The sequence below is a fragment of the Aotus nancymaae genome, unplaced genomic scaffold (assembly GCF_030222135.1).
Source record: "Aotus nancymaae isolate 86718 unplaced genomic scaffold, 86718_ANA_hifiasm-v0.15.2.pri h1tg000253l, whole genome shotgun sequence".
Lineage (NCBI taxonomy): Eukaryota > Metazoa > Chordata > Mammalia > Primates > Aotidae > Aotus > Aotus nancymaae.
This window is the reverse complement of record NW_026988668.1, coordinates 442538-465558: the sequence shown is the minus strand read 5'-3', so window position 1 is coordinate 465558 and position 23021 is coordinate 442538. Positions and strand designations below refer to the sequence as shown.

The following is a 23021-nucleotide window of genomic DNA, read 5'->3' as shown; positions in this document are numbered from 1 at the left end:
CTTCAGAAGAACATAACAGAATCCTGCCTCTCTACAATGAATCACTTAAAAAAAAATGAAGATGATCCAAATTTCTAAACATACGAAGAAACAAAACACGAGGTCCATACCCAAGAAAGAAAATCATCAGTGAAGACTAGCCCTGAGATGACCAAACATCAGAATTAAGAAATGAGAATTTCAGAGCAGCTTTAGAACATCTTAAAGAAAAACATGCTCCTAAAGAGTAAACAAGTAGAAAATCACAACAAAGAAAAAGTGTATTTAACAACAAACAATCATATGGAAATTCCAAAATTAAAAAAAATACAAAGTCTGCAATAAATTATTTAGAGGGATTAACAGTAGCTTATAGACGATGGTGAATTTGAACACAGGTCAAGAGATAATGACTCAAAGATGGCGGAACAGGAACGCCTCCGGAGTGCACTTCCCAGCAAGAACAATGCAGAGGGTGAGTGACCACCGCATTTCCAAACGAGTTTTCATGGCCCATGGACAAGGACATTCCCGGGCTGAAAAGTGTCACAAGTTTCCAGCATGGCTGCTTCAGCCGGAGCCGTGGGTCAGAGCACAGAAACTCACACAAATCTGGGCGGTTATTTCAACTGGCGCCTGGAACGCCCGGGAGACAGAGCCGCCCATTCAACTGAAAGGGAGGGAGCTGAGACAGGGAGCCAGGTGATCTGGCTCAGCAGGTACCACCCCTACAAAACAAGCAATCTGAAATGCTCTGGATTGAGAGTTTTGCAGCAAGTACAGCTGGACCCAGGATGGTCCAGCTTGGTGGGGGGAAGGGCATCCGCCATTACCGAGCCAGTCTGCCAATACCAAGGCAGTTCTAACGGTACCTCTAAAAACAACTTCTCAAGGAAGTTCACCCAGCAGCTGGGCAGAGCTTGCAGCAGCTCAGCAACACCTCTGCTGGCAGATTGTGACTAGACTATCTCTGTGTGGGGCAGGGCAGCTATGGAAAAAGGCAGCAGCACATCAGGAACTTATAAATAAAGCCCAACCTTCCTAGGACAGAGCACCTGGGAAAAGAGGCAGTTATGAGTTCCGCCGCAGCATACTTAAACGTACCTGCCCAGCAGCTCTGCATGGAACAACGGAGCTCCCCGCACAGCACTGGAGCTCCTATAAGGGATAGACTGTCTCCTCAAGCACCTCCCCGACCTCTGTATATCAAAAGAGATACCATAAAGGAGAGCTCAGGCTGACATCTGGCAGGTACCCTTCTGGGACCAAGATAACAGAAGGAGAAACCAGGAGCCCCTTACTGTTATGCAGCCCCCGTGGGTGATCCCCAGGCAAGCAGGGTCTGGAGTGGACTTCCAGCAGTCCTGCAGCAGAAGGGCCTGACTGTTAGAAGGAAAACTAAGAAAGAAATAGCTTCAACATCAATAAAAAGGACATCCACTCAGAAACCCCATTCGAAAGTCACCAACTACAAAGACCACAGGTAGATAAAGACATGAAGATGGGAAGAAACTAGCACAAAAAGGATGAAAACACCAAAAACCAGAACGCTTCTCTTCCTCCAAGGAATCACAACTCCTCAATAGCTAGGAAACAAAGCTGGATGGACAAAGAATCTGATGAATTGACAGAAACAGGCTTCAGAAGGTGGATAATAACAAACTTCTCAGAGCTAAAAGAACATGTGCTAACCTAATGCAAAGAAAATAAGAACCCTGAAAAAAGGTTAGATGAAATGCTAACTAGAATAAACAGCTTAGAGAAGAATATAAAGGACTTGATGGAGCTGAAAAAGACAGCACAACAACTTTGCGAAGCAAACACAAGTTTCAATATCCTAATCGACCAAGCAGAAGAAAGGATATCAAAGACTGAAGATCAACTCAATGAAATTAAACGAGAAGGCAATACTAGAGGAAAAAAAGAGTGAAAAGAAATGAACAAAGCCTCCAAGAAATATGGGATTATGTGAAAAGACCTAATCTATGTTTGATAGGTGTACCCGAATGTGACGGAGAGAATGAATCCAAGTTGGAAAACACTATTCAGAATATTATCCAGGAGAACTTCCCCAACCTAGCAAGGTAGGCCACCATTCAAGTCCAGGAAATACAGAGAACATCTCAAAGATGTTCCTCAAGAAGAGCAACCCCAAGGCACATAATCGTCAGATTCACCAGGGTTGAAATGAAGGAAAAAGTGCTAAGGGCAGCCAGAGAGAAATGTCAGGTTCTCCACAAAGGGAAGCCTATCAGACTCACAGCGGATCTCTCAGCAGAAACCCTGCACGCCAGAAGAGAGTGGGGGCCAATATTCAACATCCTTAAAGAAAAGAACTTTCAACCTAGAATTTCATATCCCGCCAAACTAAGCTTCATAAGTGAAGGAGAAATAAATTCCTTTACAGACAAGCAATTGCTGAAAGACTTTGTCACCACCAGGCCTGCCTTACAAGAGCTCCTGAAAGAAGCATGAAACAAGGAAAGGAACAATCAGTACCAGCCACTCCAAAAACGTACCAAATGGTAAAGAATATCAACACAATGAAGAATCTGCATCAACTAACTGGCAAAACATCCAGCTAGCATCAAAATGGCAGGATCAAATTCACACATAACAGTATTAACCTTAAATGTAAATGGACTAAATGCCCCAATCAAAAGACACAGACTGGCAAACTAGATAAAAAGTCAAGACCCATCAGTGTGCTGTATTCAAGAAACCTATCTCGCGTGCAAGGACACACACAGGCTCAAAATAAAGGGATGGAGGAAGATTTATCAAGCAAACAGAGAGCAAAAAAAAAGCAGGGGTTGCAATCCTACTGTCTGATAAAATGGACTTTAAACCAATAAAGATCAAAAGAGACAAAGAAGGGCATTACATAATGGTAAAAGGATCAATGCAACAAGAAGAGCTAACTATTCTAAATATATATGCACCCGATACAGGAGCACCCAGATACATAAAGCAAGTTCTTAACCTACAAAGAGACTTAGGCTCCCACACAATAATAGTGGGAGACTTCAACACTCCACTGTCAATATTAGACAAATCAACGAGACAGAAAATCAACAAGGATATCCAGGACTCCAACTCAGATCTGAACCAAGTGGACCTAATAGACATCTACAGAAAGCTCCACCCCAAATCCACAGAATATACATTCTTCTCAGCACCACATTGCACCTACTCCAAAACTGACCACATAATTAGAAGCAAATCACTCCTCAGCAAATGCAAAAGAGCGGAAACCATAACAAACAGTCTTTCAGACCACAGGGCCATCAAATTAGAACTCAGGATTGAGAAACTAACTGAGAACCGCACAACTTCACGGAAACTGAACAACTGGCTCCTGAATGTCAACTGGATAAACAAGGAAATGAAGGCAGAAATAAAGATGTTCTTCAAAACCAACGAGAATGAAGACACAATGTACCAGAATCTCTGGGACACATTTAAAGCAGTGTCTAGAGGAAAATTTATATCAATATATGCCCACATGAGAAGCAAGTAAGGATCTAAAATTGATACCCTATCATCAAAATTGAAAGAGCTAGAGGAGCAAGGTCAAGAAAACAAAAAAAACCTAGCAGAAGACAAGAAATAACTAAGATCAGAGCAGAACTGAAGGAGATAGTGACACATACAAAAAGAAAAACCCTTCAAAAAAAATCAATAAATCCAGGAGCTGGTTTTTTGAAAAGATCAACAAAATAGACTGCTAGCCAGATTAATAAAAAAAGAAAAGAGAGAAGAATCAAATAGATGCAATAAAAAATGATAAAGGGGACATCACCACCGACTCCACAGAAATACAAACTACCATCAGAGATTACTATAAACAACTCTATGCACATAAACCAGTAAACCTGGAAGAAATGGATAAACTCCTGGACACTTGTACCCTCCCAAAGCTAAACCAGGAAGAAGTTGAAACCTTGAACAGACCAATAATGAGGGCTGAGGTTGAGGCAGCAATTAATAGCCTATAAACCAAAAAAAGTCCAAGTCCAGATGGGTTCACAGCCAAATTCTACCAGAAGTACAAAGAGGAGCTCATATGATTCCTTCTGAAACTATTCTAAACAATCCAAATAAGAGGGAATCCTTCCCAAATCATTTTATGAGACCAACATCATCCTGATACCAAACCCTGGCAGAGACTCAACAAGAAAAGAAAACATCAGGCCAATACCCATGGTGAACATAGATGCGAAAATCTTCAATAAAATACTGGCAAACTGATTGCAACACCACATCAAAAAGCTTATCCATCACGATCAAGTATGCTTCATCCAGGGGATGCAAGGCTGGTTCAACATACGCAAGTCTATAAACATAATCCACCACAGAAACAGAACCAAAGACAAAAACTACGATTATCTCAATAGATGCAGAGAAGGCCTTCAACAAAATTCAACAGCCCTTTATGCTAAAAACTCTCTATAAACTAGATATCCAAGGAACATATCTCAAAATAATAAAAGCTTTTTATGACAAATCTACAGCCATTATCATACTGAATGGGCAAAAACTGGAAGCATTCCCTTTGAAATCTGGCACTAGACAAGGATGCCCTCTCTCACCACTCCTATTCAATATAGTATTAGAAGTTCTAGCTGGAGCAATTAGGTAAGAAAAAAAATAATAAAGAGTATTCAATTAGGAAAGGAGGAAGTCAAATTATCTCTATTTTCAGATGACATGATTGTATATTTAGAAGACCCTATCATCTCAGCTCAAAATCTCCTGAAATTGATAAGCAACCTCAGCGAAGTCTCAGGATACAAAATCAATGTGCAGAAATCACAAGCATTCCTATACACCAATAACAGACTAACAGAGAGCCAAATCATTAGCAAATTCCCATTCACAATTGCTACAAAGAGAATAAAATACCTAGGAATACAACTAACAAAGTATGTAAAGGACCTCTTCAAGGAGAAATACAAACAACTCCTCAAAGAAATAAGAGAGGACACAAACAGATGGAGAAACATTCCATGCTCATGTTTAGGAAGAATTAATATTGTGAAAATGGCCATACTGACCAAAGTAATTTATAGATTCAACACTATCCCCATCAAGCTACCAACGACCTTCTTCACAGAACTGGAAAAAAACCACCTAAAACTTCATATGGAACCAAAAAAGAGCCCTCATAGCCAAGAGAATCCTAAGCAAAAAGAACAAAGTCAGAGGCATCATGCTACCTGACTTCAAACTATACTACAAGGCTACAGTAATCAAAACAGCATGGTACTGGTACCAAAACAGAAATATAGACTAATGGAACAGAACAGAGGCCTCGGAGGCAACGCCACACGTCTACAACCATCTGATCTTTTGACAATCCTTACAAACAGAAGCAATGGGGAAAGGATTCCCTGTAAATAAATGGTGTTGGGAAAACTGGCTAGCCATGTGCAGAAAGCAGAAACTGGATCCCTTCCTGATAGCTTATGCTAAAATTAACTCCAGATGGATTAAAGACTCAAACATAAGACCTAACACCATAAAAATCCTAGAAAAAAACCTAGGCAAAACCATTCAGGACATAGGCATAGGCAGGGACTTAATGACAAAAACACCAAAAGCACTGGCAACAAAAGCCAAAATAGACAAATGGGACCTAATTAAACTCCAGAGCTTCTGTACAGCAAAAGAAACAATCATTAGGGTGAACTGGCAACCAACAGAATGGGAAAAAAATTTTGCAGTCTACCCATCTGACAAAGGGCTAATATCCAGAATCTACAAAGAACTGAAACAGATTTACAAAAAGAAAAACAAACCCATTCAAAAGTGGGTGAAGGATATGAACAGACACTTTTCAAAACAAGACATACATGAGGCCAACAAACATGAAAAAATGCTCATCATCACTGGTCATTAGAGAAATGCAAATCAAAACCACATTGAGATATCATCTCTTGCCAGTTAGAATGGCGATCATCAAAAAATCTGGAGACAGCAGATGCTGAAGAGGATGTGGAGAAATAGGAACATTTTTACACTGTTGGTAGGAGTATAAATTAGTTCAACCATTCTGGAAGACAGTGCGGTAATTCCTCAAGGACCTAGAAATAGAAATTCCGTTTGACCCAGCAATCCCATTACTGGGTATATACCCAAAGGATTATAAATCAGTCTATTATAAAGACACATGCACATGTATGTTAATTGTGGCACTGTTTACAATGGCAAAGACCTGGAACCAACCCAAATGCCCATTGATGATACACTGGACAAGGAAAATGTGGCACATATATACCATGGAATACTATGCAGCCATAAAAAAATGATGAGTTTATGTTCTTTGTCCCTACAAATGCTGGAAACCATCATTCTCAGCAAACTGACAGAACAGAAAATCAAATACTGCATGTTCTCATTCATAGGTGGGTGTTGAACAATGAGAACACATGGACACAGGGAGGCGAGCATCACACACTGGGGTCTGTTGTGGGGGGCAGGGGAGGGAGAGCAGGGGTGGGGAGGTTGGGGAAGGATAACATGGGGAGAAATGCCAGACACAGGTGACGAGAGGAGGAAGGCAACAAACCACATTTCCATGTATGTACCTATGCAACAATCCTGCATGACCTGCACATTTACCCCAGAACCTCGATTAAAAAAAAAAAGAGAGATAATGATTCCAAGGACATAGGGAAAAAAATCATTTAGAACATGAATACAGTCACAGAACCATGGGAATATCATGAAGTCTAACATTCATATAACTGGGGTTCAGAGTAAGTCAACGGAGAGAGAATAAAAAAAGAAAAACTATCTGAAGAAATAATGACTAAAAATAGGCCAAATTTATTGTCAGCCAGAAATGTACAGATTCAGGAAGCCCAGAAATCCCTTAAACAGATAAATAAAATGTAAAAATATCAAAGTCAAATTGCTAAAAACCAAAAATAAAGAAAAAAATTTCAAAAATACCTAGAGAAAAATAACACATTATACACAAGAGAAGAACTATCAAAATACCACTGATTTCTTATTATAAATAATGGAGTCAGAAGACAATGGAACAAAATATTTAAAGTGCAGGCAGGAGGGTATGGAGGGCAGACTTGTCAACCCAGAATTCAATATCCAGCAAAAACATTCTTTAAGAATACAGGAGAAATACAGACACTGTCAGATAAATAAAATGAGAACTCCTTTCCAGCAGACATCCACTAGAGGAATATCAGCAGACGTCCTTCAAGCTAAAGGTAAACAACATCAGGAAGAAATTCAGATCTTCAAGAAGGAATGGTATGGAACAAAAATGGTAAATATCTAAATAAAACATTTTTTAAACCCCAAATCCTATTTTTAACCTTAATTCCCTTCAAATATAAATAAAATGTGCCAGGTACAGTGGCTCATGCCTGTAAAACCCAGCACTTTGGGAGCCCAAGGCAGGTGGATCACATGAGGCCAAGAGTTTGAGACCAGCCTGCCCCTCATGGAGAAACCCTGTCTCTACTAAAAATACCAAAATTAGCCACGCAAGCTGGTGCACTCCTGTAGTCCCAGGTACTCAAGAGGCTAAGGGAGGAGAACTGATTGAACCTGGGAGGCAGAGGCTGCAGTGAGCTGACATCATGTCACTGCACTGCAGCCTGGGAGATGGAGCAAAACTCTGTCTCAAAAGAAAAATTGTGTGTGTGTGTGTGTGTGTGTAAATACAATGCGCTGGAACAGTTTATAACGTATAGATACAAGACGCATTAAAAAGTACAGTGAGCTCTTGAACATGGGTTGGAACTGTGCAGGTTCACTTATACATGAATTTTTTTCAGTAAATAGAAAGCTTTCTGGAGATTTCTTGATAATTTGAAAAAACTTGAAGATACACCACATAGCCCAGAATTTTTTTTAAATGTTTAAAGTTACGTATAACAAGAGAACGTAAAATATAGAAGTAGTCTATTGTATCATTTACTACTATAAAATACACACAAATCTATTACAAAAAGTTAAAAGTAAAATAAAACTTGAAACACACAGGACATGACACCATCTGCAGCCGAGAGACATGCAAACGATCCTGAAGACAAAGTATCAAACCCTAACTGCACAGAACTAACTGCAGTGCTCACTGTGCTTCTGGAATCGCAGCACAGCCCCTCCTGCTGCTGCTGCGGTGAGTGCGTGCACTCGCGAGGATCGGCGGGCGAGGCCTCTGTGTGAGCAGTGCTCCGCTCCAGTTCCGTGTACATCACAGTAATGACTGCTCGGTCATGGTGCTCACATATTCTCCTTTGTGTTCAGCGTAATACCATGGCATGAACCTTGAATAACACCACTGGACCCATAAGAAGTGCCTCTAGTGATGCTGGAAATGTTCCCAAAAAGTAGACAAAAGTCATGACACTACAAGAAAAAGCTGAAATGCTTGGTGGTGGATTAAAGTCTGCAGCTGTGGCTGCCCACCATTTCAGACCCAGTTCACCTTGCAAACAGGCAATATCAACTTGTGCTATCAATAAATACAGTACTGTACTACAAATGTATTATCTCTTCCACATGATTTTCTTAATATTTTCTTTTCTCTAGCTTATTTTGTGAAAGGATATAGTATATAATACATATGACATTCAAAATATGTGCTAACTGTTTAGGTCATCGGCAAGGTTTCCAGTGAACAATGGGTTATTAACGGTTAAATTCGAGAGGAGTTAAAAGTTTACACATAGATTTTTGACTGTGTGGGAAAGTGACACGTTGACCCCTGTGTTGTTCAGGGGGACTCTATAGTATAAAGGGTAGGTGGGGGAATTAGGTCTATTCAAGGACAAAATTCTTATATTTTACAGGAAGTGGTACAATCTTCATTTTTCACAATACACTTTTAGTTAAAGGCATATTGTAACTAGTTAAAAATTCTAATTAATATTGCAAACTAAAAAATGCTAAAAAGTCAAGAAATAAAATAGTATTCTAAAAATATTCAATTAAGCTAAAATTGAAGAAAGAACTAAAGGAAGACTTGAGAAACTGAGGCTCACTTAAAGGCCTTAAGGGCCCAACAAAAAGAAAACAACAGAGAAACATGAGAAGAGGAAAACCACTTATCTTCTGAGATCCCTGAAAAGCACACTTAGATGAGACCAGTTGAAAGCTATGAAATAATTACTCTTAGAAGGACTGATTCTCTACTGTAATTATAGGCAAAATGAGGGAACAGTGGTAATGTTCTTCATTTATTAATGGGATATTGAAGGAACTTCCATTTGACAGAATCCTTTTTCCATGTAAGGTAAGACAAACTGGTCTTACTGGTGAAGGAAAAACAGCCGGGTCAGAAATCAAAGGAGAGTGGAAAAGTTTAAAAGCACTGCCATCAATAAGAGGAACACAGTTGATTACAACTTCTAACAAGGATTACAGAGAGCACTGAGGGCCAAGCTCAAACTGGCAACCATCAATTTGTATTTCCCAACCTTGGCTTGTATTCTGAGGGATGTGGAACAATTCATTTTCCACTCTTATTTCTAAGAGTTTGTATTTTCCACATGATCCTTCTTCATAGCTTGTTTTATTTAGGTTGCTAGTAACATCTCAGATTTCTTTTTTTTTTTTTTTGAGACGGAGTTTCGCTCTTGATACCCAGGCTGGAGTGCAATGGCGCGATCTCGGCTCACCGCAACCTCCGCCTCCTGGGTTCAGGCAATTCTCCTGCCTCAGCCTCCCGAGTAGCTGGGATTACAGGCACGCGCCACCATGCCCAGCTAATTTTTTTTTTTTGTATTAGTAGAGACGGGGTTTCACCATGTTGACCAGGATGGTCTCGATCTCCTGACCTCGTGATCCACCCGCCTCGGCCTCCCAAAGTGCTGGGATTACAGGCTTGAGTCACCGCGCCCGGCCTCAGATTTCTTAAAGTATATTAGACATCGGAACTTACTCTCTTCTGTTCCTGGAACAGCTACTTTCTCTGGGCTTGGCTTTGAGGAAGTATCAGCCTTTCTCCTGTTGATTCTACACATGGATTCCAATGATCCTTTTGGAAAAGGGGCAGCATGGCTAAAGGGCATCCTCATGTTTTCTACACAGGAGTCTTGCCTGCCAGACCTCTTCTTAAAGGAACTGGAGTTGTATGTCTCAGTCAATCACTTAAAAAAAAAATCTTTAACAGATAAGATTCAATCATCTAAAATTGATATGGCATCTTTCATTTCTAGAAGACGTATTTACTATTTTTCTGTTGGCATTTCATTCATTTTCTATTTTAATCTATGTAAGTCATTAACATACGAATTTGTAAATTGCTTAGAGTTCCTTGAAGAATTCATATGAAATCACTGATGCTAATAAAACAGGTAATTATAACAGCAACTCTAAAGGGAGCACCGTGTTTTCAGGGCAGCACAGTCGTCTGAGAACTGCCGGAACGGTTTGGTGCACTCCATTGAGCAGCAGCACGGGGGAGTCAGACACTCAGCAGAAAACAAAGTGAAGCAATGGCTCGGCAGTGACTATCCTCCACTTTCCTTCCCATTTCCTTTCAAAAATAGAACTCTGAAGCTTTAGATGGGTAGGTCACTTCCCACGTAAAGAATATATTTCTCAGCCTTCTTTGTAGCTGCTTAGGACCAGGTGACAGATTCTGGCCAGCAGAACATGCAAAAGGACATGTGCCCCTTGGGGTCCAAGTCCTCACCAGGCCCTTCCTTCCCCTCCCCTGCGGGGCCAGTGTAGAGGTGGGGCAGCCACTGGAACCACCTATGAGAGATGACAAAGCAGCCCTATCAGCCTTAGACCACCCACCTGAGCTACTGTGAGGGTGAAAAATTGTTTTGATTTAAGGTGTGTCAGTCATGTTTCGGTACAGGACACAGAAGCCATCCTGGACCATGGAGCAGGAAGTGATTTCATACAAAGAATGAGATGCTTCCAAAATCAGTGAAAGGAGGAAGCTCATGACTGATGCTCCAAAACTACTCTCAGAATGTCACCAAAATAGCCATCCGAGGACGGCACCATGGAAAGGATCACATCTGAGACACATGGTTTGGAGACCACCAACACACAGCGGGCTCCCACCTAAGCCCTAGAGCTGGAGAGCAGGAGCAGGAGCTCACACCCCCAGGAATACTGCCCGCAGAGAACACACCAGCAAAAAGATACCTCCTCCTCACTCCCGCCCTACAAGCTCTGTGAAAGTATGTTCAATGAAAAGCAAATTCACATACCTTTCAAGAAACTGAAAAGTACCTGGTTAGTTTTCAAATTTCTAAAGAACAGAGACTGCAGGAAGGATGGACTAACGGCTGAACATACTAGTTTACCATAGTGCAACTGTTACAGTAGCTCAGACTATGTATTAACTAGTAATAGCAAAAATTTATTTTCAGGTTAAGCTAGTTTACACAAAAAGAAATATTCTCTAGTAACTTGAGAATTATGAAACTTCTACTAGAATGTTTAATAAGCAGTCAGATGATTCCAGGGATAAGGCAAGTTTGAGAATCATTCATCATTTAAATATTACGCTGTCAGTAATTTTCAAAACATGAAACTTTCACACATCAAACTACCTTTTGATACGTGAAAATAAAAAACAAGCTGGCAAGCTCATTTCTATACACACATCAGCATTTAGAGGAATGCATTTCATCTAGTGTAGTAGACATCAAATGACTGAATAATGGCACAATAATGAGAATGTCATTCGAAGCTTTCCACGATAATTTAAAAATCATTCTGAAGTTTTCAATAATGTAGGAAAGCCTCTGCTGTTAGGTCAAGGGCAACATTTGTTCGCATTACTTAAAGGTCATTAAAATACATCCTTAATCATAACATGTGGTTCATTACAAATAAAATTGCCTTTCGTTCAATAAAACTAATTAAATGTAAATGGTATTGTTTACTGCTATATGGATCTTTTGAAATAAATCAGCACGTCATGATTTATTGAAAATTACTGTGGCCTTGTGGTTGTTAATAAATTTGTTTGATCGCAAAAGCCAGAAACATATTTCCCAAATGTCTATGATGCCTGAAAACTGTGCCTCCAGACAGCGATGAAGCCACGAGAAACTGCACCTGGCATTACAGGATCTGCAGCACAGCCATTATTACGTGACTCTTCCAAATCTTAATTCTCTGATCATATTAAGTGCTCTGAGAATACAACAGAATTGAAAAAGGTGGCTCTTGGCTGTGTCCTCAGAACATCAGAGGAGTTCTTAGGTCTCTTAAGTTTCCTTAGCCTGGCTGTCACCATGGACACAGTTTGATGTGACACAACTGGGGATACACCAAACAGCTGACGACACAGAAGAGCCCTCAGGTCTACACCACGAGAGACACAAATGTCAGGATGAGGGACGATTATGGGCATATGCTATTACATGAAAAACTAAATTGCCTTGCCTGTATCCATAATGAAATCAGCTTTCTTCTTCATGGAAAAAAAGATCTATACCTAATATGCCAAGTTATTTGAAGCTACAATTTAAAATTGATTAATGAATCAGATATTCAATCAAACTTTCTTTTTTCCTAGGATATATTGCTTTTTGGTGGTGTGGTCAGATGAAAAATTAAAATATTTTCATTTACCATAGAGTTACGTCACTGAAATTCTTAATCAGACTCTATCAAAGTATACTGGCTACAAAAATTTAAAAGTTGTATTGTATGTATTAATTCTGTAAATATTTTTGAATTTATATGTGTGTATATATCTGACACTAATAAAAATAAAGAAAGCATTCTTATAACACTGAAGATAATGTCACTTCCTGTAATCACCACAAAGAGCATTGCTCAAAGTTATACATAACAGTATGAAAAATTGTAACTACTTCATTAAGGTGTAATTTATATGCAATAAACTGCACATATTTAAAGTGTAAAATTTTGTTTTGATATATGTATATGCCTGTGACCATTACCACCTTAAGATACTGAACATTTCCATTACTCACAAAAGTATCCCTGTGCTCCCTTGCAGCCCACCAATCTCTGCACTCGTAACCCTCCTAATCTCTACCATCTGCTGATCACTTGTACAGAATTTTATATTAATGGAATCATACACCAATACTCTTGCTTGGTTGGTTTTTTTGGCTTTTTTATTTTCAGACAAATTCTTTGTAATATAGTGTTTTGATTCTGTATTTTCTTTTCTACTAAACTTACCAAAATTAAATCTGGTACAAAATTATCATTTAGTGTGACTTGCTCCCAAGCTGCCTATTGCCAGTGACCCTAAAATTCTTGGAAGGTTCTTCAAGAGGAAGACAGAGGGCGAGGCTTTCGTCCAAGTGTTACAGCAAACCAAAATCCCCTCCAGTCTTAAGGACTCACAGTACCCCCACTTTAGTTCTGGAGAGATTACTTAAGGATGTACACAAGAAAGAAGAAAAGGACACAAGGAGGAAATATGGAATCAAGAAACAGTAGCACTAACCCAGCAATCAGTTCCAATTACAATACAAAGTCAGTATGCTGCAAGAATGTCTCTATGATAAAACTTACCTGAATAAATAGCATGAGACTAACAAACTAGATATCAAGTAATAAGGTAATGGAACAGATTTATTTCACAACGGAAAATAAAGAAAAGCAAGCTGAAAACACTGGGAAGCAGAGCGAGGATGGGAAAGGGCTGAGGGAAATGATGACACAGAAAATGCAGGCCAGAGTGAGGCACGATTCTGCTCAGGTCATGACATGTAATTAAAAAAAAAGAAGAATCTACCTTAAGCTTAACTCTAAAACAACTATTTAGCCACACATACTAAGTGACATGATTCAACTTTCCTCTCCTAGGTCTTTGTGCATCAGATGGGACTGTAGGGAATAATATTTTAATAATTATAATACTTGGCTCTCACTTTTAGATTCCAGCTACTGAGAAACATTTAAAAAATGATAAATGAACACTGGTGGGCAAACAGCCTCTGGCACAAGACAAAACCTATAAATGCATAAAGGGAAACATAAACAATTTAATAAAAGAAAACATATAAATATTTACCTAAATAAAATTTGAAATATTTATAAGGCAAAGATATTATAAGGGCAGAAGTTAAGAAACAGATTGAAGAATACATTTGTAACACATACTGGGAAAATTATGGAGAAACAGACACGTTCATACTCTGATGTTGAGAAATTAGAATTGTATAACCATTTGGGAGCAATATTAAATTTGTGCAAAAACAAAAAACTAACAAAAAATTCTTCAGTAAATGGTACTGGTACAATTGACTAACAGTTTTTGTTTTGTGTTTTTTTTTTTTTTTTTTAACTTTAATTAAACTAAAAAAAAGAAAAAGATCGGTAGGGGACAGTGGCTCACGCCTGTCATCCTAGCACTTTGGGAAGCCGAGGTGGGCAAATCACCTCAGGTCAGGAGTTCGACACTAGCCTGGCCAACACGGTGAAACCACATCTCTATTAAAAATACAAAAAATTAGCTGGGCGTGGTGCTGCACACCTGTAGTCCCAGCTACTCAGGAGGCTGAGGTGGGAGAATTGCTTGAACCTGGGAGAGGGAGGTTGCAGTGAGCTGAGATCACGCCACTGCGCTCCAGCTTGGGCAACAAGAGCAAAACTCCACCTCAAAAAAAAAAAAAATCACCCCTGAAAAAATGGTAGATGATCGGATTTTGCAAGGAAAGCAGGAATTATTTTAAAAGTAATTATTTAAAATATAATCATGAGTAGAAATAGTCTAAGCATGAAACCAAAAAGCAGCAACCATTTAAAAAATATTGGTAGGTCACATTATATAAGTACACTGAACTTTTATATGAGCAACAGAAACGATAAACATAAGTTTTTAGAAAAAAATTGGAAAATAAAAAATTAACAAACTTTTATAAAAAGAACTTTAAAAACACACAGTAGAAAAATAAGCAGATAACATGAACAGACTTAGAAAATAAAAATATGAGAAATACACTGTCTTAAATAGTAATTATCTTCAACCACACACATAAAAAACTAAACAAATGGGATGCCATTTTTACAGTTATTAGATTGAAAAACAGTGAAAGATTAATTTATTAATTAATATGCAGTAGATGTTATAAATGGCGTAGTCTTCTGAAGAGCATTTTGGCCAAATAATCAAAATTCTTGGAATATGTTTATTTTTTTTAATATAGAATTTCAAAATGATAACTTTTAAATTCGCCAATATCAGGCCAGTTACAGAAGCTATAATTTATCAGAAACTATGCACCTAATAAAACACTTGCAAGCAATTTCTAACATGAAAGATGACCCATAGCATATTGTTGAATAAATATTCTACTGGAAAAGAAAAAATCAAAGTATACAGAATTATTTAACCATGCAAGAATGTGGCCAGGGGAAGGTATTGTCAGAAAGGATTTATACCAAAATATTCATGAAAGCCAATGCAGACTGGCAATTGAAGAGTGTTTTTTTTCTATTTTGTGATTTATGTATGATGTTCAATACACACATTACTATTAGAATCAGGAATCAAAATTGACATTCACCTGTTTCTCGAAGGAATGCCCCTAAGGAGAGGGCAGGAACACGTGAAGGTGGCAGAAGGGCAGGCACCCAGCCTCTGAGGGCAGTCACAGGCCTGGGGAGCCCAGACCTCCCAGCAGGTAGATGCCCCACCCACAAGCGAATTCTTAGTCTGCAAACACCTGCTTGTTTTAGTTTAATTATAATTTGAAATGTCATGTAGTTTCTTTCATCCACAAGGAACTTAGTATTTTTCATAAAAATTAATCAAGGACTTCTACAAGCCATGTTGTGGTAACTAATATGAGACTTGCCCTCCCACGAAAACAACCGGAAAATGGACAACACTTATAAAATACCTATTTTCAGATATTAGATACAGTGACCTCAGAGAAAAGAGAACGCCATGTGCCCCACCTAAGCCCAGGTGAAGAAGATTTACCACTTTATAGGGCAGAAGCCAGGTGGAGGGAGGCAGCTGTTCTGAATTCAGGAGACTGAGACCAGAATTCAGGGAAACTGACAACTAGCATTTGCAAAATACTGAAAAGGGGCAAGGAAGAAAAAGAATTGCAGAAATATGAAAGTGTTCCACTCGAGCATTACCGAATGTGAGCACGCACAGCATTCAGGCTAAGAATATGTCTGTCCAGGCAAAGGAGAACCACAGAGCTCCAACTTGAGCCACTGGCAAAGATTACACAGAGTTGAAGCGAGATGAGTTTTGACTAGCCAGAGTTCAGAGGCACCTCTGAACCAGCAAGGATTTCAGGAGATATCAGAAGGATCCCAGCAGGATCAAGCTCTAGTAATATGATTAAACAGCATTACAAGAAAGGAGCCTCTAGGCCCCTGTAACAAAGTTTAAGAACAAGCCTTGAAAACATCAAGTTGACCCATAAGTTGCTGCACTAATTTAATAAATACCAAGATGCTTTAAAAATGGAAATGAAAATGTCAGACATTAATTATAACACTTATATACTCAGCATACAACAAAAAATTACCAAACATGGCAAGAAGCAGGAAAGTATGGGCCTATAATAAGGGCCAAAAATTTTAAATAGGAATATACCCAAAAGTGACAGAGATAACGAAGTTAACAGACATGGAATTAAGCATTACAAACTGCTGAAATAGTCCAGTGAAGCCACTATATATTAGGAAAGACTAAAAAGCGTATTTAAATAACAAAAATGAGAGAAATGTATGGAACATCCAGAGATTACAACACTTGAACAACAACATTCATTGGGTGGGCTTAACAGAAGACTAGACACTGAAGAAGATAAATGTCAGGGAATTGAATAACAGAGCAACACAAACTATCAAAATTGAGTTACAGAAGGAAAAAAAAAAGGCTGAGAAAAAAAGAGTAAGAGAGCTTCAGTGGCATGTGGGAAAATAACTACTTGATATTCCCACTGAAGCTCTTGCTCTTTTCTTCTGGGTCTTTTTTTGAGATGAGTAGTTTGACTAATTTCCTTGATATCGGTAGCAAGACTAATTCTGTTGGTCATGTCCCATTTAGAGGGGTTTGGGCAGAAGGGAAGATTAAAAAAAAAAAAAAGGCTGCAAATCTTGAAAATAGATAAAAATCATGAAACTCTGGATACAAGAAGCCCAACAAACCCAAGCAAGACAAATGAAAACACATCATACTTAAATTCCTGAAGGCAGAAAAAGGAGCAGAGGATAGAGGCCTGCAGGCATCTTTTCAGGACTATGGATGCCATAAGATAAAGTAAAAGCTCTGAAAGGCAGAGATAAAAAAGAAAGATTGTCAAATGAAAACTTCAAAACAGCTTTCAAAACTGAAGGCAAAATAGGCCCCAAGCAATGGCTCATACTCGTAATTACAGCACTTTGGGAAGCTGAGGTGGGTGGATCACCTGAGGTCAGGAGTTCAAGACCAGCCAGGCCAACATGATAAAACCCCATCCCTAAAAAAAAAAAAAAAAAAAAAATTAAAAAAAAAAAGTACAAAAATTAGCCAGGCATGGTGGTACGTGCCTGTAATCCCAGCTACTCAGGGTGCTGAGGCAGAATTGCTTTAACCCAGGAGGTGGAGGCTGCAGTGACTTGAGATGGTGTCACTGCACTTCACCCTCTTGTAAGAAGTTCTTAGAGCTAAAGAAAAACGGCAGTAAATGGAAAAACTTGGATCAACACACAAGAAAGAGAAGTCCCAGAACAGGTAAGCACATGGGTAAATGGAAAAGACTGTTTTCATTTTTTACTCTCTTTAAAATATGCTTGACAACTTCAAACAAAAAACAGTAATGCACAATGCGGCTGATAATACGTAGAAGTAAGATAAACGACACAAATACAAAGCATGGGAAGGAAGCCATGTCAGACTGTGTTAAGACTCTTACACAGTAAGTCACATGGAGAAAGACTGTGGTAAGTTAAAAACATACATTGGAAACATGATAATGACACAAAACAGAATACGCACAGCTAATTAGCCGATAATGGTGATGAAATGGAAACATAACACAACACCCAAAGATGAAGAAAAGAAACAAAGAAGTGGGTAGGTAAGTAGAACATAAAGACTAAAATGCCTGACTTCAGCTCAACCATGTTAATGATTACAGTAAAGGTACACAATAGAATGCAGCAATTCTCAGAATAAAAAAGTGGTACCTACTTTTATTACATTAAGAAACACACTTTAAATTCAAAGAAATACATATGAAACATAAAAGATGGAAAAAAATACACCATGTAAATGCTAATTTTAAAAAAGCTGGAATTACTATAATAGTAAAGAACAAAATAGATGTCTGAACAAAGAATACTACCAGAAATAATGAAAAAGGGCCAATTCAAGAAAATACAATAATTTTGCACGTGTATGAACCCAAAAACAGTGCTTCAATATACGTAAGAAAACAACTAACAGAGCCTAAAGGAGAAATAGTTAAATCTACAAAAAGTATGGGATCTTAAAAGTCTTCTTCAGTAATTAAGAGAAAAAATGGTAGAAAAAAACTTTTTTAAATAACAGTTTCCATTAGCTTGACCTAATGAACATTTACAGAACAACCAGACAACAGGAGATCAAACATTATTTTTAAGCTCACATGGAATACTGACCCAGAGAGTTCCTATGCTGGGCCAGATCACAAGTTTCAATACATATGAAAGGACTGAAACAGAACAGAGTATGTTCCGTGACCATAAGAGAATTAAATAACAATTAATTTCAAGACACTGGGAAAATCCCCAACTATTTGGCAAATAACTATGTATTTCCAAATAATCAAGGGATGAAAAGAAGAAATCATGAAAAAATTAGAAAATATTTTTAATTAAATAACAAAAATGCAGAATATCAAAATTTGCGTGACACAGGTAAATACTGCTTGGAAAGAGGTGTACAGCTCTGAAAGTTTATAAACAGAAAATAATAAGCTATAAAATCAAAGGTCTAACTTCCACCTCATGGAGGAAGAAACAAAAATAGTATTATACATAAACTATGTAGAATGAAGGAAATAAAATCCAAGCAGAAATTAACAACATGGAAAATGAACAAACAATAAAGATAATCAACGAAACCAAAAACAAGTTCTTTGACATGATCAATAAAATAGACAGGATATAAACCACCAATATTGGGAGTGAAAGAAGGAATCCTAAAATCGCTAAAAAATAATAACAGAATATTATAAACTTTATGTCATTAATGTTGTCAACTTACATAAAATGAACTAATTCTCTGAAAAACACAAATTTTCAACGAACAGAAAATGTGATTAACTCTATACCAAAGAAATTCAATTCACAATCAAATATTTTCCCACAAAGTAAACTCTTGGATCAGATAGTTCCAAAAGTGAATTTGTTCAACATTTAAAAAATAAATTACGCCGATTTTATGCCAACTGTTTTAAAAATTACAGAGCCAAAAGACTCCCCAACTCTTTATAAGGCCAGCTTACCCCTAGATATCCAAAACTAAAGACATTAAACAAAGGCAATACAGATTCACATCTTTCATGAACATCAGCACAAAACATCCTTAACAAAATATCAGCAGATCAAATACTGTGACATAATCAAAAGACACTCAGTATGACTAGGTGAGGTTTATGCCAATAACACAAGGTTGGTGTGACAAACATAAAGTCAGACCACATACCATCATATTAATAGATAAAAGAGTAAATCCATACGAGCATCCCTACAGATACAGAAAAGCTTTGGAAAAATCTAACACCCATTCAGGATAAGACCTCTCAGCAATCTAGGACTAGAAAGAACTTCCTCACCCTGACAGGACTCCCTGAAGAAGCTGCAGGTGGCATTAGACGTGAAGTGAAGGCAGAATGGTTCTGCTCTGAGACTGTCAAAAGGACACATCACCAAAGAGGAAAGGCAGATGGCAAACAAGCAGGAGAAACAATGTTGAGCACGACCGGCCACCACAGAAACGCAAGCTGAAGCCACAGTAAGATGGCACTGCACACCGTCAGATGACTACAATAACAACTGGTGACAACACTGAAGGTGGCAAGGACAGAGAAACTGGGTCACTCATCCGGTGCTGTTGAGGACAAAGAATGGCGCAGCCACTCTGGAAAAGTCTGGCAGCTCCACTGAAAGTCACACTGTGTGATCCAGGAACTGCCACATGCACACAACCCAGCCCCATCCTCAGGTGAGGAGGTGCTCTCCCTGGCATCTGACTCCATGATTTAACAGCTGCCTAGTTGACTCTACCCACTGCAAAGCAGGTAAAAGGCAGCTGTCAACAGCCCAACCTCTCCAACCGGTTCATCTGTTGGTCCAGTAGAATCTACCTTCCTTCATTCACTGACCATGAAAAAATGTAAGTTGTAATAACTCTAAACATATAAATTATTCATAGTATGCTGCAGAATTTATATAAACAATCATAGAACACTGGAAATTAAAATCCCATGAAAACAAATCATCTGAGTAGCATTCACTGCCTGGCTTTGACCGAGAAGCCTGACCCAGAGAAGCAGCTTGGACAATTTTCAAACAGAGCTTCTGACCTGAAGGCCAATGAAGCCCATGTGATGTACAGAGAGAAAATAGGGGAAAGAAAAACATTTCTATGTGCCTAAGAAGGAGCAAATTAAAAACAGGGTACTCATTTGAGAATATCTGGTATTACTGATTTGAAAGATTCTACAATGAGCATGAATATACTTTTTAACTGGCAAACATCAATACAAAATCACAAAGAAGAGGGGCAAACAGCCAAATAAAAACTAAGTTTCTGGCTGGGAGTGGTGGCTCACACCTGTAATCCCAGCACTTTGAAAGACGAAGGTGAAAAGACTGCTTGAGGCCAGGAGTTCAAGACCAGCCTGGGCAACACAGCAAGACCCGCCCCCCACCCCGCCCAACTCTACAAAAAAAAATTGAAAATTAGCTGGGCACAGTGGTATGCACCTGTACTCTCATCTACTCAGGAGGCTGTGGAGAGAGTATTACTTGAGCCTAGGAGTTTTAGGCTGCAATGAGCTATGATCACGTTACTGTACTTCAGCCTGGGCAAGAGAGTGACAATCTGTCATTTAAAAAACAAAATAAATTGAAAAAGAAAAAGGACATTAAGAGGAGGAGGAGGAGGAAGAGTAGGAGGGGTCAAGAAGGGGGAGGAAGGGGAGGAAGGTGAGCAGAAGGAGAAAGAAAACCTAAGTGTCAAAAGGAAAATTCAAAACTACCTAAAACTGATTATGTGCTAAGACATCACAGAAATTATTTTGGCATAATTTTGTGAATAGCCTTCATAAGGAATAAAGAAATTATAAAACAAATTCCCAATGCATTAAATAAAATAGCTTGTATAAACAGAAATATACATGAAACCTAGAAACCACCACTAAAAATAAGAGGATGGAGAAGTCTCGATGCTGCTCACCCCGAGAGCCGGCAGCCGTTGTGTGCAGCTCACCGCCACCTTCAGCTTCCAGTCAGTTTCACCATCTAGTTGATCAGTTCGAATAAAACACGAACCTTGGAAGTAGAGAATAAAAATTTACCACTCTTGAATTGTGTTACAGAAGGTTTTACCTGAGCTACAGCTGCCATCAAAGAATAATTCCAGGGCACGGTAGGACAAAGAAATAACAATCTAGACATTCTCAGGAACAAAAATCCTTAAAAACCTTTATTTTACACAATGTTCCTTGATTCACAAAATAAGTTTGATGAAAAGATGTAGGCCACTAAAATATTTTTTAGTTAATCACTTATTTCCTGTTTGCTGTTCTTGCCTATTAAGGTTTAACATTAATCAGTCTTCTATTTTAGAAAAACTACATTGATCATTTCTACTTTCAATGTATGTTTTGATAATAACAAAATAACAAATACACAAAAATATCCAAGAATGTGTGATATTATCTGGCTAATAAAATACCAGATTTACCATCATAAAAAACGTTCAATCATAAAAGCACAGCCACAATGCTAAGACCCAGGTAAGTGTTACCATATGCTCACAAGCCTGTCCAGTTTCAAACACGGTAAGATATTCTATCAGGAAAATCCATTACTCTTTGGCCATGCTATCATCCTACTTCTCAGAATCTATTCTAATGACGAAATAGCAAAAGCACAAAATGAAAAACACACAAGACTGCTCCTTCCAGCATTATTTCTAATAACAGAAAACTGTTATGAGACAAAGGGGAACAAACAGAATACTAGCTGAATAAAACAGAGCACATGCATGCACCAATAAAGAAAGTAAAGCAAACAAGATGACCGCAATACACTGTCATGGAAAGATGTCTAGGATGCAGACTGTGAAATGAAGAAAGCAAGGTGCAGCACGCTCTAAGTAGAAAAATACATTATAGTTAAGAACAAGGAAGGAAGAGGGGGAATTCGTGTGTCTTCATACATCTCTCTATGCATGTATCACTGTGTATACGTGCATGTTCATCTGTGTGTGGATATGTGCCCATGTGTGTATCTGTGTGAGCATGTATGTGTGTGCACACATGGCTAACTTGTGTGTGCTGTGTGTGCACATGCATGTATATATGTGTGTGCATGTATGTTTGTGTACATGGGTATCTGTGTATAATATGCATGTATAACTGTGAACAAGTACCTGAGGATCTGTGTGCTTGTGTGTGCATATTGGTGTGTGAACATATCTGTGTGCACAAGTGTGTACCTATGTCTGCATGCATGCATATCTGTGTATATGAAGGACGTGAGGGCATGAAAATCTGTGTTCCTATGTGTGTACATCTCTGTGTGAGTGTATCTGTGTGCATACAAATGCTTCTGTGTGTGTGCAGATATACCTGTGTACACAGGTATATGTGTATAATTCCTATAGAGGGAGGAAGGGAACAGGAATAGATTTTAGGCCTTTTGAATATATCATATACTGTTCACTTTAAAATCAGATATATTTTATATAATTAAAAAGCCAGATTACACCAAACATTTTTAAAACTCCTAAAAAATTAAAAGCAGCATATAAAACATAATTCACAGTTTAATCACAGAGAGAATTCATCCAGGTAACTTTTGAGGTTGCACAATTTTTTTTGAGGGTTTTT

General features: G+C 38.4%; 1 protein-coding gene across 8 annotated transcripts in view; it reads right to left on the bottom strand.

The window, feature by feature from the left end:
* The window catches only part of ATP9B (ATPase phospholipid transporting 9B (putative)), a 288436-nt gene that overhangs the window by 164060 nt on the left and 101355 nt on the right, over positions 1–23021 (bottom strand). For all 8 annotated transcript variants that reach the window (XM_064371986.1, XM_064371987.1, XM_064371988.1 and 5 more), the window contains one exon: positions 21362–21456. In XM_064371986.1, coding sequence (XP_064228056.1) covers positions 21362–21456 — 95 coding nt within the window. The remainder of the gene's footprint in view (positions 1–21361; positions 21457–23021) is intronic.